The 25,795-nt window shown below is 39.7% G+C and overlaps 1 protein-coding gene across 1 annotated transcript in view; it reads left to right on the top strand.

The window, feature by feature from the left end:
- The window catches only part of crnkl1 (crooked neck pre-mRNA splicing factor 1), a 38,707-nt gene extending 21,951 nt beyond the window's left edge, over positions 1–16,756 (top strand). Inside the window, exons 8-14 of the mRNA XM_072581410.1 lie at positions 1,124–1,315; positions 2,392–2,451; positions 3,482–3,562; positions 4,802–5,041; positions 12,129–12,230; positions 15,795–16,043; positions 16,432–16,756. Coding sequence (XP_072437511.1) covers positions 1,124–1,315; positions 2,392–2,451; positions 3,482–3,562; positions 4,802–5,041; positions 12,129–12,230; positions 15,795–16,043; positions 16,432–16,605 — 1,098 coding nt within the window. The 3' untranslated portion in view covers positions 16,606–16,756. The remainder of the gene's footprint in view (positions 1–1,123; positions 1,316–2,391; positions 2,452–3,481; positions 3,563–4,801; positions 5,042–12,128; positions 12,231–15,794; positions 16,044–16,431) is intronic.
- Positions 16,757–25,795: the final 9,039 nt, after the last annotated feature.

Raw genomic sequence — 25,795 nt, 5'->3', positions numbered from 1 at the left:
CCTATCCATGCCCCTGATAATTTTGTAAACCTCAATAAGGTCACCCCTCAGCCTCCGACGCTCCAGGGAAAACAGCCTCAGCCTGTTCAGCCTCTCCCTGTAGCTCAGATCCTCCAACTCTGGCAATATTCTTGTAAATCTTTTCTGAACCCTTTCACGTTTCACAACATCTTTCTGATAAGAAGGAGACCAGAATTGCACGCAATATTCCAACAGTGGCCTAACCAATGACCTGTACAGCCACAACATGACCTCCCAACTCTTGTACTCAATATTCTGACCAATAAAGGAAAGCATACCAAACGCCTTCTTCACTATCCTATCTACCTGCGACTCCACTTTCAAGGAGCTATGAACCTGCACTCCAAGGTCCCTTTGTTCAGCAACACTCTCTAGGACCTTACCATTCAGTGTATAAGTCCTGCTAAGATTTGTTTTCCCAAAATGCAGGACCTCACACTTATCTGAATTCAACTCCATCTGCCACTTCTCAGCCCATTGGCCCATCTGGTCCAGAGCCTGTTGTAATCTGAGGTAACCCTTTTCGCTGTCCACTACACCTCCAATTTTGGTGTCATCTGCAAACCTACTAGCTGTACCTCTTATGCTCGCATCCAAATCATTTATGTAAATGACAAAATTTGCAACACAATAGTAAGGGTTGATGAGCTTCACTGGAGAAGCTAGTGTTTTAGTACAAAGAATCTTAGCCTAATGAGAGATGATTCCCTGAATTTGCTATGCTAGCCAAATGATGCAGAGGATAATTGCTTTTGCCCGACTCTGCTGTTGTCATATTTTGAGATCTCACGAATGCCTGCTGACGTGACTGAACTTGTGATCACGCTCAGTAGCTCTCTATACCATAGTAACGATGGTTTAAGATCACATTGTGGAAGGGAACTCAGATGCTGTCCCAGTCATGAACATTTTCTATCCTAAAATGTAATCTTTTTATTGGCATGGAAGCAGAAAAAAAACACACCATTTGGTTGGTGGCATTCATTGGCATGCTGTTTGTGTTGTTGGTGTGTGAGAAAAATGTGTTCTTTAAAATAAGTTTAAAATAATCTACCATATCAATATATTGTAAATAATTTAAGATCCTGTACATTTCTGAAAGGCGAATCCACATAATTATGATGCCTGGTTTGACTACCTTCGACTAGTTGAAAGCGATGGAGATCTTGATACAGTACATGAAGTATATGAGCGTGCAATAGCCAATGTACCACCCATTCAGGAAAAGAGGCACTGGAGGAGATATATTTACTTATGGGTCAACTATGCTTTATTTGAAGAATTGGAAGCAAAGGTACTGATTTGACTTCAGTATGTAGACAAATTATGTAATGCGAGGTTACTTTGCAGCTACATTTTCCATGGCTGCACAGGTTCTGTAGATAAAAACGGACAGACAATCTGCTTATCCGATTATTCATCTGGGAAATGTTTTTTTAAATATAATTGAAACACTGATTTTTTTTTAAATTTACTATTCTTCAACACATTCTAAAACAAAAATGTGATCTGCTTTGATAAGCTGCAGTACCAAAATTTGTAATGTTGGGAATATGATGTCACTTTCTATATTGCAGTAACTGGAATACTGTTTCAGACCAAAGTTCCACTATATATATAGTGGAAAAAAAGACTCTCAGATCTGGCTTCCAATATTTCACAGAATCTAATTGTCTTTACAATGACGTTCACTGAATAATAGCATCCAAGGAGCTTCGAAATCGACATTTTGGGCAAAAACCCTTCATCAACGTCGATTTCGAAGCTCCTTGGATGCTGCCTGAACTGCTGTGCTCTTCCAGCACCACTAATCCAGAATCTGGTTTCCAGCATCTGCAGTCATTGTTTTTACTTCACTGAATAATAGTTCACAATATTTTCTGGGGTACAGATGTCTTTGCCTTTTTATTGCTTTTGCTTGATTTGAAATTAAAAATCGTGGTAATATTTTCCAAGTCAGTAGAAAATAAAAATTGGGTTACTCTATAATTAGCTGCTACTTCGCTATAAGCCTGTTTCATGCTTCTCACCTAGAACAATTTCGTGTCCCTTATCCCAGCAGGCTAGATTGAAGAGATTTTTGAGATGAAGTTAACTTGTAATTTCTCAAATATATTTTGGATAGGTTAAATTGAGGATCATAGGAATTGGCCAGTTCGCCACTCGAGTTTGTTCTACCTTTGTGTCAGATCATGATTGATCTGCAACCTAACTCCATAAATCTGCCTTTACCCATATTCCCTAATATCTTTGTTAATAGAAATCTATACATCTTAGTTTTTAAATCACCAATAAATCACCATTTGCAGAAAAAAATTGTGATATTTATGAAAATATTTTTCTATAACTTCAATTTCTCTTCCTGTACAGGATCCAGAGAAGACTAGACAAGTGTATCAAGCATGCTTGGAACTCATCCCTCATAAAAAGGTGTGGCTGTGCTAATGTAATTAAGTGTCCTTGTCTAAATTGGACATGCATGGATTCTGACAGAAGTACATCAATTCAGCTGATTTCTTCCTCATATCCAGAAAACATGTAGAATAAGATAATTCATTGCATCATTTATCTCTGGAACTGCTAGCTTGGAAAAATGTCACTATCCTTTCTCCCAAAAGTACTTAGTTATTAATTTTAGCTCTGCATAACTTGTCTGTGCAAGCAGGCCAGCTCCAGGATGTCAGCATATAATCCAGACTGAGGCTTCTGTGTAGTATTTAGGAGATGCCATCTTTTGAATCAGAGGTTACACCGAGACTTTGAGACTTTTAAGGTCGACACTAAACAAAAATCATAGCACCATTCAAAGAGATGGGGAGTTCACTCTGTGACCTGGCCATCATTTATTCTTCAACCAGCATACTAAAATAAAAATTATTTTTTCTTATCAGTTTCCTCCTTGTGTAATTCATCGTTGCATTTCCCTACAACAATGACTGCACTTCAAAAATAGCTGAGGCCTTAAAAGATACTATATAAATATAAACTTTTTTTCTTGCTGCTGGAATTTACTGCAAGTAATCTGTCAGAATTACTCTGAAATAAATCATTTAAGATTATATTTTGGCCTTGGGTTTAAATCAAAATTGCCTGTGCATTTTCTAATTTGCAACTTGTAAAACAGTACATTGTTGTTGAAATTCCACAAGTATTTGGTATCTTTGATCTTTCTTCTCTTAAGGCTCTCCCTTTTGAAGGAACTGATAAAGGCTCTTCTGTTTTACATGATTCTTTAGTAAAGTAAAATAATGGAGAAGATTACAGATGATTGAGATGTTCACAACTTTGAACTATTCTACAATGTTCTGTTTTGTACAAATTAAGGTCTGAACGTCATGGCACAATGGGTTTCCGATCCAAAATGATTGTGTGTCTCTCACTCCAGTGTAATTTAGAATAATTTAAAATACTGTTTCATGAATTCACTTTCACCTCTGATCTTAACATCTTGTGCTTTTAGTTCACGTTTGCTAAATTGTGGCTGCTATATGCGCAATTTGAAGTTCGACAGAAGAACCTATCTCTCGCCAGGAGGGCTTTAGTAAGTGCCAAACAACTTTAATGATTTATTATTTTGCAGAAATGTATCTTTATTAGCTTTTGGATATGATAGTTAATTTAGACACTCATAAATTACATATATATTTTCATTGCAGCATTATGCTGTTTTTCTGAAACATTGGCTATCACAGTGCTGGTTTTGGCAGATGTGTGCAACAATTAACAGCAGAATCCAGTTGCCAAGGCAATTGATTGACTTTCTTTGCAAACGTATTATTTATTTTCACCTATTTAGTCCATTATTTGTCCTGAAGACATGCATTATGTTTTGAGATACCAGATGCCCTTTATATGAAATTAGTATCAATAGATTGTACACCAGAGGAGGTGACAAGACTGCAGCTGACTCTGTCCTCAGCTAATATTCACGCACACAACGTGCCTTTATAGCAGGTGTTAAGTGGATAGCCGGCAGAGGAGGGAAAATCGACTGATTTTCCCATTCCCAACGTGGAGACCCTGAGGCTAACTGCAGCAGCATTATTATCACCCAGACTGAGATTAGTTTAACTTGGCACAGATGGTAATTGAATTTGAGATATTGCCATACAGGGCTTGGCCTCTTAATGGACTAAGCTGCTGAATTTTCGGGGAAGCAAAATGCAAGATTTTACCAATACCAGGCATAACGTTATTTCCCCTCGAGATTAGAATGTTAAAATTACAAATAGGTTCTTGAGATGGGAAAGTACATTTAAGTATAAGTTCTTGACACCACCCACCAGATCCTAAACCTAAAAATAAAATAATTTGAATTCCATATTGCTGAGAGAAAAGTACTGACATCAGAATGCACTTAGTTCAACTATTAGTTCCGTTGGACAACATCCATGTTTAAAAATGAACAAATGTTGAAATATTTTGAAACCAGTAACAGTTTGGCATCTAAAAGAAACAGAGAACCAGAAACTTGGTTATTTTCTCATTCTAGTTGTAAATCGATCTGTCTGTGTGTAGTATTTTGTGTTTTAGATATCTAAACTTTATAGAATTATTTATTTTACTATTTCCCATCAAATTATGATTTTTCTTAATTTTTAAAGGACATTATAAAGTTGTCTGTCCTATACCGCCATGCCATGCCATGCCATATTATGCTGCCTGCTTTTATTTTTGCAGCAAACCTGTTAACTAAAGCAGATTCTTTATTCTGGATCAGGAAAAACTGTACATTATTGCATAATAATTTGTTGGAATGTTTCTTTCTACACATCTTCAGGGTACTGGCATAGGAAAATGTCCAAAGAACAAGCTGTTCAAAGGATATATTGAACTAGAGCTCCAGCTTCGTGAGTTTGATCGGTGTAGGAAACTCTATGAAAAATACCTCGAGTTTTCACCAGAGAACTGCACTACTTGGATTAAATTTGCTGAGTTGGAGACCATTCTGGGTGATATTGAACGGGCTCGTGCAATCTATGAACTGGCAATTGGCCAACCTAGGCTAGATATGCCAGAGGTAAGAGATTTGGTCAGTTCTCCAATGTCATTAATAATTTTGACAATTGCACATGCATTAAGCAATGCATTTTGTAACAAGGCCATTACTTGCAATATCAAGTAAGTATTTAAGACAAATTTAGGAATTAGATGATTTCTCAACACATGCAGTAAGTAGTGATTAGCTTTTCAATGTATGGTTATAGATGTGTTAACTAATTCTTCATGGAAGAAAAGGAGATTTTATATTATGTACTTTCTCTATAAGTGTTTATTACCTTGACGATGTAAAGCCATGGTTTTCAATCACTCATTCAATGCTTAGAAATTGGTTACTTTTAAGACTGAATGTGCTTAAAATCCTTCAGTTATTCTGCTTTATATCTATAGGAAATGATGTCACCTAAATAAGGCTATGTTCAAATGACCAATCCACTATATCAAGTAGGAAGTTACAGTTCTTTCAGTCATGTCTGTGAAGATTCTGTATTTGCAAACTAGCTAGTCATCATGCTTTCAAACACTTTATTGAATTTTCACTAATAATAGACAACTTGTTAAGGAGAGGGATTCTTTTCACTATTAAATTGCAAACATCACCTATCATCTTATATCCGTTATAACCAGATAATCAGTTTAGGTTAATTTTCAAACAAAATATACAACTGAACTTTCCCACTTCAGTTAACTCCAAGTGTGTTGATAATAAGTTATTTCCTGATTTGTCAAATGATAACAAACTCGAGCGTTCAGCGTGGTTTGATAGTGTTAGCTCTTAAACTGGACCCATCTACAACAGCAAATTTGATTTGTATAAGCATTTAACATTATCTTTCTGCAACTCATCTTAGGAAGTTTGATGGAAAATATGGAATGTAAGTTCCTTGCAGGTTCTGTCTGTCTTGTATCAGGGCAACCTTTCTATAATTTGTTGCCCCCTTTATCATTTTTTTTTCTCCCGCTGCAGAATTTGGGGTTTTTCAGAGGCAGATTTACCCACCATCCTTTTTATAGTTTGAGTACTGTAAGAATTATGCGGGAAAGACAGGAAGTAAGATATTGGGAAAGAATTTCAAATATTAGTGCTTAGGCAGTCCAGGGCATGAGTGCAGTGTTTAAAATTAAGATTGCTGTCAAGAAACCAGGAATTGGTGAGTCCTGGAAGAGAGGCTAGTTATATAGTCGAAAGAGAATTCAGAAGTAGGGAGAGAGAGAGAGATCGTGGGTTGGTTTGTAAACAAAGATGTGAATTTCAAAACTGAAGCTGTGTTCAACTGGAAGCCCAGTGTAAATTGGTTAGCAGAGGAATATCGGTGGGCAGAACTTTGTGCAAGCTAAGGCATGGACAGCAAATTTTGAATAGCTTCTGGGAAAAGTAGCATTTAGGATACTGACCAAGAATGGGTGGGTATAATTGAGTCCAGCAGTAACAGAGAGATGGATGAAAGTTTCTGCAGCAGATAAGCTAAGTAAGGTTAAAGTCAGGGCTGGAAATAGTCTTGATTATAGTATAGATGGAGTCATAGAGACATACAGCACAAAAACAGATCCTTCGGTCCACCTCCATGCCTACCAGATATCCCAAATTAATCTAGTCCCATTTGCCAGCAATTGGCCCATATCCCTCTTAAACCCTTCCTTTTCATATACCCATCCAGATGCCTCTGTAATGTTGTAATTTTACTAGTCTCCCCACTTCCTCTGGCAGTTCATTCCCTGAAAAAAATTGCCCCTTAGGTTCCTTTTAAATTTTTCTCCTCTCTCCTTAAATCTAGTTTTGGAATCTTCAATCCTGGGGAAAATACTTTGACTACTTAACCCACTCTGTGCCCCTCATGATCTTATAAACCTCTAAGGTCATCTCTCAGTGCTGATGCTTGATCAAAAACAGCCCCAGCCTATTCAGCCTCTCCCTCTAGCTCAAACCCTCCAACCTTAGCAGAATCCTTGTAAATCTTTTCTGAACCCTTTCAGGTTTAGCAACATCTTTCCCATTGTAGGGATACCACAATTGATTGCTGTGTTACAAAGGTGGCTAACCAATGTCATGTACAGCTGCAACATGACTGCCCAATTCAATGCTCAATGCACTGACCAATAAAGGCGAGCATACCAAACACCTCCTTCACTATCCTGTCTACCTGCAACTCCACTTTCAAAGAACATAAAACTGCACTCCAAACTCTCTTTGCTTGGCAACACTCATGGAGTCATAGGGACGTACAGCACGGAAACAGACCTTATGGTCCAACTCATCCAAGCCGACCAGATATCGTAACCTAATCTAGTCCCATTTGCCAGCAATTCACCCGTATTCCTCTAAACTCCTTCCTATTTACAGACCCATCCAGATGCCCTTTAAATGCTGTAATTGTACCAGCATTGACCAGTTCCTCTAGCAGTTCAGTTCATACACGCATCACCCTCTGATTGAAAAAGTTGCCCCTTAGGACTCTTTTATTTTTTCCCCTCTCACCCTAAAACTATGCCCTCTACTTATGGACTTCCCACCCAGGGAAAAAACCTTGTCTATTTATTCTACCCATGCCCCTCATGATTTTATAATCCTGTATAAGGTCACCCCTCAGCCTCCACGCTCCAGGGAAAACAGCCCCAGCCTATTTAGCCTCTCCCTGTAGCTCACATCCTCCAACCCTGTCAACATCCTTGTAAATCTTTTCTGAACTCTTTCAATTTTCACAATATCCTTCTGATAGGAAGGAGACCAGAATTGCACTCAATATTCTAGATGTGGCCCCACCAGTGTTCTGTACAGCCGCAACATGACCTCCCAACTCCTATACTCAATGCTCCAACCAATAAAGGAAAGCATAACGAACACCGCCTTCACTATCTCCTATCTACATACCAGGACCTTACCATTAAATGTATAAGTCCTGCTGTGATTTGCTTTTCAAAACTGCAGCACCTCGCTTTAATCTAAATTAAACTCCATCTGCCACTCTTCAGCCCATTGGCCCATCTGATCAAAATTCCATTGTACTCTGAGATAACCTCCTTTGCTGTCCACTACACCTCCAGTTTTGGTGTCATCTGGAAACGTACTAATTATAACTCCTGTGTTTGCATTCAAATCATTTATATAAATGATAAAAAGTAGTGGACTTTTAGGTTCTTTTCCCGAGGTTTCACACATACGAGATGCAATTCTCACACATCAACTTCTAACAGTTAAAGTTTATTAAAGCCTGTACAAGCTAGGTGACCCCCTTTGACACTTTTCACAGGCGTGCGAACTCAAGTCAAAAGAGGCCCCGATCAAAGGAAACTCATCCGCTTTATACAAGTCAGTTGATAATGCTCACTGGTACCACCTTTCTTAAACAGTGGCACCACGTGAGCCAACCTCTAGTTTTCCGGCACCTCACCTGTGACTATCAGCGATACAAATATCTCAACAAGGGGCCCAGCAATCACTTCCCTAGCTTCCTACAGAGTTCTAGGGTACACCTGATCAGGTCCTGGGGATTTATCCACTTTTATGCGTTTCATGACATCTAGCATCACCTCTTGTGTAATATGGATATTTTTCAAGATGTCACCACCTATTTCCACACATTCTATATCTTCCATGTCCTTCTCCACAGTAAACACTGATGCAAAATATTCAATTAGTATCTCCCCCATCTCCTCCGGCTGCACACACAGGCTGCCTTGCTGATTGTTGAAAGACCCTAGTCACTCCCCAGGATCATACCATTAATTATATAAGACCTGCCCTGATTTGCCCTACCGAAATGTACCACCTCACGATTATCTAGAGTAAGCTCCCATCTGCCGTTCTTCAGCCCATCTGATCAAGATCCCGTTGTACTCTGAAGTAACATCCTTTGCTGTCCACTACACCTCCAGTTTTGGTGTCATCTGCAAACTTACCGACTGCTATATTCACATCCAAATCATTTATATAAATGACAAAAGCAGTGGACTCACCACCAATCCCTGCTGCACACCTCTAGTCACAGGCCTCCAGGCCAAAAAGCTACCCTCAGCCACTACCACCCTCTGTCTTCTGCCTTCATACCAATTTTGTATCCAGATAGCTAGTTCTCCTTGTATTCCATGTGCTCTAATCTTGTAAACCAGTCAACCAGCAGAACCTTATTGGATGCTTTACTGAAGTCCATATAGACAACATCCATGGCTCTGCCTTTATCAATCCTCTTTGTCACTTCTTCAAAAAACTCAATCATTAGTGACACACGATTTCCCATGCACAAAGCCATGTCTAGTATCGCTAATTAGTCCTTGCCTTTCCAAAAACATACCATATATACTAGTGTACAGGTCAAATTTTTAAGACTATTTTTAAAGGTTCAATTTAGAGGGTCGACTAATACACGGGCACAAATCTTGAGGGACTGAAATTCATGCTGCAGTTTGTAATACTGTATTATTAGCAAAAGTCAATTTGACCAGGCAACTAATCCCAGATAAAGAAGAAAAACACACTGAATTACGGTAAAGGTAATGACCGGAAAAAAGCAAGAGACCAGTAAGAAACATTAACGTCAAAATTCATTGAAATCCTGGAAAATCACACTGTTCAACATTGCCATGGCCTGGTATAATGGCACATTTAAAATGAAACATTTATGAAATTCTGAATGTGTGACCATTTTCAACTTGCCCGCCAAATTCTTCTGTTTCCCTCCCATTTACACTCGTATGTTATAAATATCAACAACATTAACAAATTTGTCAAAGAATTAAAGATATAAAGGTGTGTAGCTAATATATCTCACTTTTATTCAGATATAATGGCACAATTAAAATGATTAACTTTTTAATGATATTAGCTTTTGGATGTAAAGTGAACAAAGTGTGATCAGTACTGATAGACTTAGTACCGGTCTGAATGAATGAATGAATCAAAATGTGCTGTAGTAAACCAAGTGAGTTGAGTAGAGTTTTGAATGAATTGATACACAATATAGTAAACAAAGAGTGATCAGTAGAGTCACAGGTATGAATGAATGAATGCAACTTTATGTGGGTTAATCGGAACATGCAGTTTTCTTTAAGAGGTTTAGAATGATATATCTCATGTATATGACTTATACACGAGATATATCGAAAATACAAGATTCTTTAGCCAAAAATAATAAGGATCGACCTATATGTGAGTATATATGGTGAATTGTATCCCTCAGAATCCCCAACAACAACTTGCCTATCAATGATGTCAGGCTCACTGATCAATCATTCCCCGGCTTTGCCTTACCACCTTTCTGGGAAGCTCATTTCAGGACAAGATAGAAGGCCAAGGTTGTGATCAATCTGACTCAGACTCCTAAGCACTTGGGAAAGGGAGAGTGATAAGAGGAACTGAGTTTGCAGTGGTTCAGAAAGTAATGGCTTCATTCTTTCCATTGTTTAATTGGAGGGAATTTCTGCTCATCAGGTATTGGATGCTGTTCTTGCACCATCTTGAAAACATCCATTAACCTGAAACAAAACCAGAGACTGCTGGACAGCCTCTATGGAGAGAAAGCAAAGTTCATGTTTGAGGTCCAGTTACCCTGCTTTCTCTCAAAAGGTGCTGCCAGACCTGCTTAGGTTTTCCAGCAATTTCTGATTTCCAGCATCTGCAGTTCTTTGGTTTTCTATTAATCTGATTTACGTATTTTGTTCCAGAGTGGAGAAAGCCCCAGTTTTTAAAGCTGTCTTTATAACAATGAGATTTCATTCATTATGTAATTTTGGTTTATCTTTGCAGTTGCCATGACCCTCTAAATTGTACAAATCTAAAGAGTCCTCCTTGTGATTTTATATCCAATTACCAAAGATCTCATTTACCTTTTGTATTTATGTCACCAAATATTTTCTTTTTGTGTAATACTGGCTTTCAATCCGTTCTCAGAGTATCATATTTAAGATTCCTTTGCATTAAATAACCAAGCAGCAGCTCACTCTAGTAATGTAGCTGTCTATTTAAAGTTGCCTGTTTTCTCTGGCTTTGCTTAGCTCTCGTAGTAACTGGAAATCCTAAGATAAATATAAACTATTGTCCTGTATACTTGAGCTTTTGTTCTCTAGCACTCACTCCATTTCGTCTTTCAAATGATATTTGTTCCCTCAACCCAGCCTCCTGTAAGACTCAATGAAATTAAGAGGAATATTAGATTTAGAGAAACTACCATTTAGTCACTCCGTTGGTTTTGTGTATGATCCTGCCACAAAACGAATAGAAAATAAAATTTGAATATATTTTTGTGTTGCGATTTCTAACTTAGTCCTTTTAAATAGTGCATTTAGCATATTGTAACTGCTCAAATACCAAGTAATACTGCAAAAGCAAGGGTTTCAAAAATTGCAAATTTGTACTAGTTATGATATGAGAGGGCATTTTTTAAAATTCTATAGTATTTTGAGTTTATTTTTGCTTTTGTATTTCTTTATCAAAAATCTTAACAGTTTGTTAAAACAGCAGCTAAATGTGCTGTGCCAAAATTTTGTAAAATGTCCTTTTCAGCTCATGTGATTAAAAGAAAAAAGCTTTGTGACTGAGTTACTGAAGGAATATTTTTTCCCTCCTAAAAGATGGGATTGTGGTGTTTAAATATTTTCCTGAAAGGTAATGAATGAAGGCAACAAATAATAGTTCATTTAGAGATTGATTAGGGAACTTTGCAACACCTCAAATATTTATAAAAGCTCCTGTGTTATCTCACATACATTACTTCAGATTATTACTGCTGCAGGGTTGTACATTTCACTGATATGATATCAGTTACAAGGCTTCATCTTCTGGAAGCAGAAGTCTTGTCAATACTTTGAGAAAATGGTGCAAAATAACTACACCTCATATTGTATCTCATTGTTTTGACTGTCAGTAACAACCTTCATAAACCAAAGTCAAGTACAATTATAGTATAAAATGAAGATCTATATCTCTTATTCCAAGACTGTACACCTTCGAGTTGGTCTTGGATCAGTTCAACCTTTTTTTTTGGACTGTAAGAACACAAGACACATTAGCACCCTATAATTTTTGAAGTCCAGAAATCTTGAATGTTAACAATTTATAATGTTTTTCTTAAAATACCAAATTATGTAATTTTATTAACTGCGTTACTTTTCAGGTTCTTTGGAAGTCTTATATAGACTTTGAAATTGAGCAAGAAGAATACGAAAGAACAAGAAACCTGTACATGCGTCTACTTCAACGTACACAGCACGTTAAGGTATGCTACTTTATAGTTAAGACCATTATACTAATCTAGAATTGTGACATTGGCATTGGAGCTAAAGTAGACCATACAACTCCTAGAGAGTCTGCTCCACTGTTCATAAACATTATGGCTGATTTTAGACTTTGGTTCCAATTTTTCATTAATTCTCAAATCCACTGATATTGATCTTAGATTTCAAAAATCTCTGTCTTGAGTATACTGAACGATTGAGCACCAAAGCCCTCTGTGGCTGAGAATTACCTTTTGAGTGAAGTAATTTCACCTCATCTCAGTCTAAAATGGCCACCCTTATCCTGAAACTATTCTCCTCTGGTTCAAGTTTCAGTAGCCAGGGAAAATAGAATCTTAGGATTCAAAAGGATGAGCTCTAATTCTTGAAGTATAGGTCCTTTGTACACAACCTCTTCTGATTGGACAACCTCCTCATCCCAGGACTTGAACTGGTGAACATTTTTTGCATCTAGGTTCAGAATGATAACTTGCTTTAATAAATGAGAATTATATAGAGTCATAGAGATGTACAGCATGGAAACAGCCCCTTCAGTCCAACTCGTCCATGCCGACCAGATATCCCAACCAAGCTAGTCCCACCTGCCAGCGCCCGGCAAATATCCCAGGACTTTGCCATTAAGTGTATAAGTTCTGCTAAGGCTTGCTTTTCAAAAATGCAGCACCTCACATTTATCTAAATTAAACTCAATCTGCCACTTCTCAACCCATTGGCCCATCTGATCAAGATCTTGTTTTAATCGGAGGTAACCTTCTTCGCTGTCCACTACACCTTCAATTTCAGTGTAATCTGCAAACATATTAACTATACCTCTTATGCTCACATCCAAATCATTTATATAAATGACGAAAAGTTGAGGACCCTGCACCGATCCTTGTGGCACTCCACTGGTCACAGGCCTCCAATCTGAAAAATAACCCTCCACCACCACCGTCTGTCTTCTATCTTTGAGCCAGTTCTGTATCCAAATGACTAGATCTTCCTGTATTTCATGAGATCTAACCTTGCTTACCAGTCTCCCATGGGGAACCTTGTCAAACACCTTACTGAAGTCCATATAGATCACATCTACCACTCTGCCCATATCAATCCTCTTTGTTACTTCTTCAAAAAACTCAGTCAAGTTTGTGAGACACGGTTTTGCATGCACAATGCCATATTGACTATCCCTAATCAGTCCTTGCCTTTCCAAATACATGTAAATCCTGTCCCTCAGGATTCCCTCCAACAACTTGCCCACCGCCGACGTCATGCTCACTGGTCTATAGTTCCCTGGCTTGTCCTTATCACCCTTCTTAAACAGTGGCACCACATTAGCCAACCTCCAATCTTCCGGCACCTCACCTGTGACTATTGATACAAATATCTCAGCAAGGGGCCAAAATATCACTTCTCTAGCTTCCCACATGTTCGAGGGTACACCTGATCAAGTCCTGGGGAGTTATCCACTTTTCTGCATTTCAGGACATCCAGCACTTCCTCTAATGTAATATGGACATTTTTCAAGATATCATCATCTATTTCCCTACATTATATACCTTCCATATCCTTTCAACAGTAAACACTGATGTAAAATACAAGTTTAGTATCTCTCCCAGCTCCTGCGGTTCCACATACAGGCCGCCTTGCTGATCTTTGAGGGGCCCTATTCTCTCCCTCGTTACTCTATTTGCCAAAGCTATCTCATGTCCCCTTTTTGTCCTCCTGATTTCCTTCTTAAGTATACTCTTACTGCCTTTATACTCTTCTAAGGATTCATATGATCTATCTTGGCATATGCTTCCTTCTTTTTCTTAACCAAACTCTCAATTTCTTTCATCATTCAGCATTCCATTCACCTACCAGCCTTTTCTTTCACCCTAACAGGAATATGCTGTCTTTGGACTCTCGTTATTTCATTTCTGAAAGCTTTCCATTTTCTAGCCATCCTGCGAACATCTGCGCCCAATCAACTTTTGAAAGTTCTTGCCTAATACCGTCAAAATTAGCCTTCCTCCAATTTAGAACTTCAACTTTTAGATCTGGTCTATCCTTTTTCCATCACGATTTTAAAACAAATAGAATTATGGTCACTGGCCCCAAAGTGCTCCCACACTGACACTTAACCCTCAACTCTATGGTAGTCCAGTCTATGTTTGGAAAGTTAAAATCCTCTACCATAACCACCCTATTATTCTTACAGATAACCAAGATCTCCTTCAAATCTGTTTCTCAATTTCCCTCTGATTATTAGGGGGTCTATAATACAATCCCAATAATGTGATCATCCCTTTCTTATATCTCAGTTCCATCCAAATAACTTCCCCGGATGTATTTCCAGGAATATCCTCCCTCAGTACAGCTGTAATGCTATCCCTTATCAAAAATGCTACTCCCCCTCCTCTCTTGCCTCCCTTTCTATCCTTCCTGTAGCATTTGTACCCTGGAACATTAAGCTGCCAATCCTGTCCATTCCTGAGCCACATTTCTGTAATTGCTATGATATCCCAGTCCCATGTTCCTAACCATGCCCTGAGTTCATCTGCCTTTCCTGCTAGGCCTCTTGCATTGAAATAAATGCAGTTTAACTAATCAGTCCTACCTTGTTCTCTGCTTTGTCCCTGCCTGCCCTGAATGTTTGACTCGCTTCTTTTCTCAACTGTACCAGTCTCAGATTGATCTCTTTCCTCACTATCTCCCTGGGTTCCACCCCCCCCCCCCACCTTAATAGTTTAAATCGTCCGGAGCAGCTCGAGCAAATCTCCCTTCCAATTCAGGTGCAATCCGTCCTCCTTGTACAGGTCTTCTACCCCAGAAGAGAATCCAATGATCCAAAAAATGTGAATCCTTCTTCCATACGCCAACTCCTCAGCCATGCATTCATCTGCTCTATCCTCCTATTCCTAACCTCACTAGCTCACAGCACCGGGAGTAATCCAGATATTACTACTCTCGAGAATCTCCTTTTTAAATTCCTGCCTAGCTCTCTATATTCTCCCTTCAAAGTCTCATCTTTTTGCCTTCCTATGTCATTGGCTCCAATGTGTACAATGACCTCCTGCTGGTCCCTCTCCCCCTTGAGAACATTCTGCACCCTCTCTGAGACATCCTTCTAGCCCCAGGAAGGCTGAATTACTTCGTTCAAAATGTTAGATAATTTAATATTGGAAAATTTCCTAATCATATGAATTGATGGCTATTAAAATCAAAGAATCACATTGTATAAAAATGTTAGGGCAAAGCAATGCTTGGAGTTTTCATCAATGTAAGATCAAAACCAGAAAATATTGTTGTTACCGACAAGTGAATGAGTTGTAATCTAATTTTACTGTTAGGTAAGTAGCATACGGTTCCATAAATTTTACACTATCTGAACCTGATTGATTAGAAACTACTTTATAAATTTCTGCTATGTTACTCCTGAAATAGGCGCCTTTATCACATTCATTATTGTAGCAAGTGCCACTGTGGGACTGGAGGAAATAGAAGGAGATTTTTAATCCATGCTATTGTATTTTTGTGCTGTCAATCTTTTGAAATTACAACGAATGTTTCTGTTTCTGTAGGTATGGATCAGTTATGTTCAATTTGAGCTTTCTGTGGATGTGCCAGAACGCATATCCAGATGCCGACAAATTTATGAGGATGCCAACAGATCTCTACGGAACTGTGAGGAAAAAGAAGAACGACTCATATTCTTGGAGTCCTGGAGGGACTTTGAAACAGAATTTGGCACAGAGTCTTCACAAGAAAGAGTGCGAAAACTCATGCCAGGACGTGTCAAGAAGAGGAGAAAGCTGCAGGCAGAAGATGGGGTAAGGCAAAGCATCCGTAAAGTTGCTTGTTTTGGTGACAAAGGGGGAAACCTCATTGTTACTAAACTAATGGCCAAATATATAATTAACTATAAACCTGCTTAAGTATTGTAGAGAACTGCAAAAGATCATGCAACAAATAGAGGTGAGACTTTTCTTTTAATTAAAGTAAATGTCCCTGAAATCTTGGCTATTTACCCATCTTATTTTACAACCGATGATAAATTGTCTCTGGTTTTACAGAGGCTTAGTGCTCGGGAAACTTGCCTCTTTTCAAGGAAATGTAAAAATAAAGCGGATTGATTATTTTGGAATCCTGAACATGACAATATTAAACTTGACAAGATTTCACTAAGTAACATTTTCCAATAATTTTCTTAATTTGCAGACAGACGCTGGTTGGGAAGAGTATTACGATTACATCTTCCCAGAAGATGCTGCCAACCAGCCAAACCTCAAACTACTTGCAATGGCCAAGCTCTGGAAGAAACAGCTGCACGATGAGAAAGAACCAGAAGATAATCCTGACAAAGATGCAGATGAAAATGAGACTGAATCATGATGTATGGACAATCTTTACAGAAACCTTCCCCGCTGTATTGCTGTTCATTTTTTTTCACTTTTTTCCAAAATATTTTCTAATTTTTTTTGTACAATATTTCAAAAGCTAGAACTGTCTTCAAAGTGCTTATTAAATGAATTTTTGTACCCAAGGTTTATTTTTCTATATTTCTTGTGCTATGCTATAATTTCTCATTACTATTTTTAGTTGTGATCAGAATAACTTCCCAGCGAGATACTTTCTACAGCCGACCCTAACCTGCCCATTGTTTATCTGTACTTCAAATTTGATTTCAAAGTTTTAAATTTAAGTGAGTAGGTTTTAAACTTTCAGTATTCTGTTGATGCCTCTGAATAATGAGTGCAGTAACCCAACCACTGTGTTACCATGTCTATTCATATAGAAGGTCTAAATGGTCATCCCCTATTCATTCTTTATATTGGACTGCTCTGAATTCGACCACAGAAAAGTAGCTAAAATTAGGTGTTCTTCATTCTGTTCTCATTGCTAGTGTGTGGATGCTGTTTTCCTTACTGTGCATTAAATTCACTAGGAGCAGAGAAGATACAGTCAAAGCTGTGTCAGGGTTCAAGGTCTAGGAAAATTTGTATAAATCTTTACAATTTTGAGAAACTGTGTGAAGGCATCAGTAAACTTGATTGTCATCATCCCCCAGTATATTGATTTGCAAACTAATTATGTTTGAAAAACTGACCACTTTCATATTTGAAAAGCTGCAAAAAGATGGCTGTCCAAGGATCACCTGACTTCTGTTCTCCCTGCCTTCAGAGAGAACAAAAGAAACCAGAATTATGTTGATTCAATTACCGTTCCTCAAATGCATTCAAAAAAGTCATTTAAAATTGCATGGGTCATTGAGATACAAAGATTCTCAAAGCATATATGTTGCAATACAGAATATATGCTTGACCTATCCACCTTAGTTGAAAAATGACTTTAAACTGATGATCAAGTGATGAGATAGCTTCTGTTTGCTTTTAAAATTAAGCAAGAAGCAGTTTGCAGACAGTTCTATCAGAAAGCCATTAAATGAGCTGCAAGTCAACTAAGCCTAAAGATTTTTACCCAATCTCTTCCAACCTCACATTCACCTGAGAGCCAACCTCCTGGAAATTCAACTACAGAAAGCCTCACAGTTTACTGAGGATCCTGTACTTCACAAGACCTTTAATCCAGCTAAAACATCAACTCAACAAAGAAACTACAGGCCTATCATGAAAAGTACTGAGATAATTGTACACTACCTTTTTCTCCATCTGCATCTACTGTGCAAGTTTTGTGAGTTGTGACATGTTTTTTAAAGCATTTTTAAACAAAGTTTGCTGGTGCAGTTGTTTAAATTGGAACAGTCACTCACTCAAGAGGGTAAGGAACACACCACCAATAGGTGAGCAAGAAGACATTGATAATGGTGAGGTTCCCAATTGATAATATTTTAGATCTTGAATAATTTGTAACTAGATTGACTGTTTGTTTTCACAGTCGTCCATGTTGTGGTTCTGTTCGCCAAGCTGGGAATTTGTGTTGCAGACGTTTCGTCCCCTGTCTAGGTGACATCCTCAGTGCTTGGGAGCCTCCTGTGAAGCGCTTCTGTGATCTTTTCTCTGGCATTTGTAGTGGTTTGAATCTGCCACTTCCGGTTCTGTCAGTTCCAGCTGTCCGCTGCAGTGGTCAGTATATTAGGTCCAGGTCGATGTGCTTATTGATTGAATCTGTGGATGAGTGCTATGCCTCTCAGAATTCCCTGGCTGTTCTCTGTTTGGCTTGTCCTATAATATAGTGTTGTCCCAGTCGAATTCATGTTACTTGTCATCTGCGTGTGTGGCTACTAAGGATAGCTGGTCGTGTCGTTTCGTGGCTAGTTGGTGTTCATGGATGCGGATCGTTAGCTGTCTTCCTGTTTGTCCTATGTAGTGTTTTGTGCAGTCCTTGCATGGGATTTTGTACACTACATTGGTTTTGCTCATGCTGGGTATCGGGTCTTTCGTTCTGGTGAATTGTTGTCTGAGAGTGGCTGTTGGTTTGTGTGCTGTTATGAGTCCTAGTGGTCGTAGTAGTCTGGTTGTCAGTTTGGAAATGCTTTTGATGTATGGTAGTGTGGCTAGTCCTTTGGATTGCGGCATGTCCTCGTTTCGTTGTCTTTCCCTTAGGCATCTATTGATGAAATTGCGGGGGTATCCGTTTTCGGCGAATGCGTTATATAGGTGTTCTTCTTCCTCTTTTTGCAGTTCTGGTGTACTGCAGTGTGTTGTGGCCCTTTTGAACAGTGTCTTGATGCAACTTCTTTTGTGTGTGTTGGGGTGGTTGCTTTCGTAGTTCAGGACTTGGTCTGTGTGTGTGGCTTTCCTGTATACCTTTGTGGTGAATTCTCCATTCAGTGTTCTCTGTACCATCACGTCTAGGAATGGGAGTTGGTTGTCCTTTTCTTCCTCTCTAGTGAATCGGATTCCTGTGAGTGTGGTGTTGATGATCCAGTGGGTGTTCTCTATTTCTGTATTTTTAATGATTACAAAGGTGTCATCCATGTATCTGACCCAGAGTTTGGGTTGAATTTGCAGTAAGACTGTTGGTTCTAATCTTTGCATTACTGCTTCTGCTATGAGTCCAGAGATGGGTGAGCCCATGGGTGTGCCGTAGATTTGTTCATATATTTGGTTGTTGAATGTGAAGTGTGTTGTGAGGCACAGGTCCAGTAGTTTGAGTATGCCGTCTTTGTTGATAGGTTCAACGTCCTGTTGTCTGTTCTGTATGTCCAGCAGATTGGCTATTGTTTCTCTGGCTAGGGTTTAGTCGATAGAGGTGAACAGAGGTGATAGAGCCAGGGAATTCCAAGAGGCATGGCATTCATCCACAGATTCAATCAATAAGCACATCAACCCAATATACGGACCACTGCAACAGACAGCTGGAACTGACAACCGGCAGTGGCAGATTCAAACCACTACAAATGTCGGAGGAAAGATCACAGAAGCACTTCACAGGAGGCTCCCAAGCACTGAGGATGTCACCTAGACAGGGGACGAAACGTCTGCAACACAAATTCCCAGCTCGGTGAACAGAACCACAATGAGCACCCGAGCTACAAGTCATCCATGACCAAGTACATTGAACAATGATAAATTGCACCACCACTTTCATCCCTTGAGCACCAAGTTATTGTATTTTGCAAGATGTACGTTACTTGGACAAATAGTTCCTTCCCTCTTACTGCCAGATAAACATTGGTTGTACTTAGAACATCAGAATAATAGATTCCAATCTATGTTTGGAGAAACAGTGTCAATTAAGGCATTTCACTATACCTACTGTCCCACGTTGAACTTGGTTTCTGTGCAATAAAATTTGCATCTGAAAGAAATCTAGGATCTGGCCTAGAGCTCCAGACATCCCTCCGTATCTTTCTACCTATTGCTCACCTGATGGTTTGCATTGTTCTTAATAGGCTTTGCATGTAAATTAATCATTGGAAAACACAGGTGATTTAATGGTGGCTAATTATTAGTCTCTTCCATCATTGAGGATGGTGATATTTGTAGAACCTCCTCTAGTGAGTTATTTAATTGCACACCACCATGCATGACTGGATGTGGTAGGACAAGGATGTTACCAGGGTTGGGGGTTTTGAGCTTTGAGGAGGTGCTGAATAAGCTGGGTTTTTTCTTTACCCAGGAGAATCATGTGCTGAAAGGTGACCTTATAGAAGTTATAAAACCATGAGGGGCATGGATAGGGTGAATAGCCAAGGTCTATTTTTCCCCCCAGTGTAGGGGAGTCCAGCATCTGTGACTGCAACGCTCAAATCTGATCTGTTGGTTGTGGAATCACTTGTCTGTCACTTGCTGATTTATGCTGTGTGGCATGCAAGTAGTCCCATTTGGTAACTTCACCAGGTTAATATCTCATTTTACAATATGCCTGCTGTTGCTGCTCTGGGCATGCCCACCTGGATTCTTCATTGAACCAGGGTTGATTCTCCTGGCTTGATAGTGGTGATTGAGTGGGAGATATGCTTGACCATGAGGTTGTATATTATGCTGGAGTACAACTCTGCCCACAGCACCTCAAGGAGGTCCAATCTTGAGTTGCTGGAGCTATCTGAAGCCTGTCCTATTTATCACAGTAATAATGCCACACAACACAGAGGGTATTCTCAATGCAAAGGCAGAACTTTGTCTCCACAAGGACTCTCACAGACAGATGCATCTGCAGCCAGCAGACTGGTAATGCTGAGATCAAGTATGCTTTTCTCTTTGTCCCAGTCTAACAGCTGTGTCCTTTTGGACTCGACCAGCTTAATCAGTAGTACTACTGCCAAGTCATTCTTGGTAGTGGACAATGAAATCCTTGCCATGTCTGTCCTGCTGTTGGGACAGGACACAGCCAGAGATGGTGTCTCAGATGTATGACTATATCAGGCTGTTGCTCGACTAGTCTGTGAGACACCTGTTCCAATTTTGGCACTAGCTCCCAGATGTTAGTAAGGAGGCCTTTGCAGGGTTGGCATAGGCAGTCAAAAATTGAAAATAGAAATCCTAAATAGAGATCTGGAAGAGATAGGTGAAGGAATGCTTAACTGAATCAGTTTAACACTAATTGCATCACAGGTCTTGTGTCCTTCATAATTCTGCATAACCAGTCAAAAGGTTTCAAACATTCTCCTTTGTTGTTTTAATATTAACATGAAAGACCTATTTGGACTTTGTTATTCTGGTTCCCATGTGGGACAATGGGCAGCAAGACTCTATAACCAACCTTCATAATGTCTTCACTCTAGCCCTAGTAGTGTCCCATTTTTAAAGGTGCTCCTTTAAATTTACTTGGCCACATACAGTCATAGAGATGTACAGCATGGAAACAGATCCTTTGGTCCAACATGTCCATGCTGGCCAGATATCCCAACCCAATCTAGTCCCACCTGCCAACAACTGGCCTGTAACCCTCCAAACCCTTCCTCTTCATATACCCATCCAGAAGCCTTTTAAATATTGCAATTGCACTAACCTCCACCACTTCCTCTGGCAGCTCATTCCATACACATATCACCCTATGCTTGAAAAAGTAGTTCCTTATGTCCCTTTTATATTTTTCCCCTCTCACCCCAGGGACGAGTCTTTATCAATTTATCCTATCCATGCCTCTCATAATTTTATAAACCTCTATAAGGTCACCGCACAGCCTCTGATGCTCCAGGGAAAACAGCCCCAGCCTATTCAACCTCTCCTGAGAACTCAAATCCTGTAACCCTGGCAACATCCCTGTCAATCTTTTCTGAACCCTTTCAAGTTTCACAAAATCTTTCCGATAGGAAGGAGACCAGAATTGCATGCAATATTCCAACATTGTCCTAACCAATGTCCTGTACAATTGCAACATGACCTTCCAACGCCTGTACTCAATACTCTGACCAATAAAGGAAAGCATAACCAAACGCCTTCTTCACTATCCTATCTACCTACAACTCCGCTTCCTGGGAGCTATAAGCTTGCACTCCAAGGTCTCTTTGTTCAGCAACACTCCCCAGGACCTTACCATTAAGTGTATAAGTCCTGCTAAGACTTGCTTTTCAAAAATGCAGCACCTCACATTTATCTAAATTAAACTCCATCTGCCACTTCTCAGCCCATTGGGTCCATCTGATCAAGATCCCGTTGTAAATCTGAGGTAACCTTCGCTGTCCACTACACTTCCAATTTTGGTGTCATCTGCAAACTTACTAGCTACACCTCTTATACTCACATCCAAATCATTTCTAAAAATGATGAAAAGTAGGTAGACCCAGCACCGATCCTCATGGCACTCCACTGGTCACAGGCCTCTAGTCTGAAAAACAACCTTCCACCACCACCGTGTGTTCTACCTTTGAGCCAGTTCTGTATCCAAATGGCTAGTTCTCCCTGTATTCCATGAAATCTAACCTTGCTAACCAGTCTCCCACAGGGAACCTTATTGAACACCTTACTGTAATCCATATGGATCACATCCGCCTTTCTGCCTTCATCAGTCCACTTTGTTGCTTCTTCAAAAAAAAAACTCAATCTTCTCTAAGTCCCAATTATGTTTCATACAGTTGTGTTAATTCAACTGCCATTCCAACATATTTTCCCAGTCTCCAATATCTGTCCATGACACCTTGCAGGTACCTTTAACCAGGCTTCTCTATTGATGAAGCTAACTGTGTGGGATGCTCTGAATCCTTATGTAAGCAGCACTGGTTAAAATGGCCAACTTAAAATGACACCTTTATTTGTTCCCATCCGTATCCTGTGGTTGGTAAATGACAGATGTGAAGAATTGCAGCTTCATGGACATGCTGATGGTGCTAAACTAACTACATCATAGCACAGCACCTTATCTCATGTTTTTGTCTTTTTGCCCTCTTTCCTGCTACTGAGTTTATTCTCAGTTTATTAAACCACCCCATTTAACTAAATGTAACCATCTTCATAAACATTTTGCTAATGAATTTTGCCCATGAAATATCATAGTGTCATAGAGATGTACAGCATGGAAACAGACCCTTCGGTCCAACCCGTCCATGCTGACCATATTTCCCAACCCAATCTAGATGCACCTGCCAGCACCCCACCTATATCCCATCCAACCCTTCCTATTCATATACCCATCCAAATGCTTTTTAAATGTTGCAATTGTACCGTCTTCATCACTTCCTCTGGCAGCTCATTCCATACACGTAGCACCATCTGCGTGAAAGAGTTGCTCCTTAGATCCCTTTTATATCTTGCCCGTCCCACTCTAAACCTATGCCCTCTAGTTCTGGATTCCCCCACCCCAGGGAAAAGACTTTGTTTATTTATCCTATCCATGCCCATGATTTTGTAAGTCTCTATAAGATCACCCCTCAACCTCCGACACTCCAGGGAAAACAACCCCAGCCTGTTCAGCCTCTCCCTATAGCTCAAATCCTCCAACTCTGGCAATATTCTTGTGAATCTTTTTTGAACCCTTTCAAGTTTTACAACATCTTCCCAATAGGAAGATCAGAATTGCACACAATATTCCAACAGTAGCCTAACCAATGTCCTGTACAGCCGCAATATGACCTCCCAACTCCTGTACTCTGACCAATAACAGAAAGCAGACCAAACACCTTCACTATTCTATCTACCTGCGACTCCACTTTCAAGGAGCTATGAATTGCACTACAAGGTCTCTCTGTTCAGCAACACTCTCTAGGACCTTACCATTAAGTGTATAAGTCCTGCTAAGATTTGCTTTCCCAAAATGCAGCACCTCACATTTATCTGAATTAAACTCCATCTGCCACTTCTTGGCCCATTGGCCCATCTGATCAAGATCCTATTTTAATCTGAGGTAACCTTTTTTGCTGTCCACTACACCTGCAATTTTGGTATCATCTGCAAACTTACTAACTGTACCTCTCATGCTTACATCCAAATCATTTACATTAATGACAAAAAGTAGAGGACCCAGCACTGATCCTTGTGGCACTCCACTGGTCACATGCCTCCAGCCTGAAAAATAACCCTCCACCACCACTCTCTGTCTTCTACCTTTGAGCCAGTTCTGTATCCAAATGGTAATTCTTCCTTTATTCAGTGAGATCTAACCTTGCTAACCAGTCTCCCATGGGGAACCTTGTCGAATGCCTTACTGAAGTCCATATAGATCACATCTAACGCTCTGCGCTCATCAATCCTCTGTTTTATTGAAGTAACAATCAAGTTTGAGAGACATGATTTCCCATGCCCAAAGCCTATCCCTAATCAGTCCTTGCCTTTCCAAATACATGTACATCCTGTCCCTCAGGATTCCCTCCAACAACTTGCCCACCGCCGACGTGAAGCTCATTAGTCTATAATTCCCTGGATTATCCTTACCACCCTTCTTAAATAGTGGCACCATGTTAGCGAACCTTCAGTCTTCTGGTACCTCACCTGTGACTATTGATGATACAAATATATCAGCAAGAGGCCCAGTAATCACTTCTCTAGCTTCCCACAGAGTACTAGGGTACACCTGATCAGGTCCTGGGGATTTATTCAACTTTTTGCATTTCAAGACATCCAGCACTTCCTCCTATGTAGTATGAACATTTTGCAACATGTCACCATCTGTTTTGCTCCTTTCTGTATCTTCCATTTCCTTTTCCACAATAAATACTGATGCAAAATACTCGTTTAGTATCTCCCCAATTTTCTACAGCTCCACACAAAGGCCGCCTTGCTGATCTCTGAGGGGCCCTATTCTCTCCCTAGTTACCCTTTTGTCCTTAATGTATTTGTAAAAACCCTTTGGATTCTCAACTCTATTTGCCAAAGCTATCTCATGTCCCCTTTTTGCCCTCCTGACCTCCCTCTAAAGTATACTCTTATTGCCTTTATACTCTAAAGATTCACTTGATCTATCCTGTCTATACCTGACATATGCTTCCTTCTTTTTCTTAACCAAACCCTCAATTTCTTTAGTCATCCAGCATTCCCTATACCTACCAGCCTTCCCTTTCACCCTGACAGGAATATACTTCCTCTGGATTCTTGTTATCTCATTTCTGAAGGCTTCCCATTTTCCAGCCGTCTCTTTACCTGTGAACATCTGCCCCCAATCAGCTATCGGAAGTTTTGCCTAATACCGTCAAAATTGACCTTTCTCCAATTTAGAATTTCAATTTTGGTCTTGTCTATCCTTTGCCATCACCAGAATTATGGTCGCTGGCCCTAAAGTGCTCCCCCACTGACACCTCAGTCACCTGCCTTATTTCCCAAGAGTAGGTCTAGTTTTGCACCTTCTCTAGTAGGTATATCCACATATTGAATCAGAAAATTTTCTTGTACACACTTAAATTCCTCTCCATCTAAACCCTTAACACTATAGCAGTCCCAGTCTATGTTTGGAAAGTTAAAATCCCCTACCCATAACCACCCTATTCTTCTTACTGGCATAAATATTTGAGAACCTCCCCCTATATAATTGCCCCAACATCAAAATCCCTGCTATTCCCCAGACACTCACCTTGGTTCCTGCACTCCCTTAAACAGCATTTGTTAGTCACCCCAATGGAGAACACTGCTCATCAAGAGGCCATGTCCAGCATATGCAAGCTTGAGGTTGAGGGACAGTAACCTATATGGTCTCCAGTGTATTAACTCACAATGAACAAGCTCAGTCTGTCAAGGACACTTCCTGACTG

Source organism: Chiloscyllium punctatum, chromosome 11 (genome assembly GCF_047496795.1).
Source record: "Chiloscyllium punctatum isolate Juve2018m chromosome 11, sChiPun1.3, whole genome shotgun sequence".
Lineage (NCBI taxonomy): Eukaryota > Metazoa > Chordata > Chondrichthyes > Orectolobiformes > Hemiscylliidae > Chiloscyllium > Chiloscyllium punctatum.
Note: the sequence above shows the minus strand (reverse complement) of the source record. Positions and strands in the feature narration are given on the sequence as shown.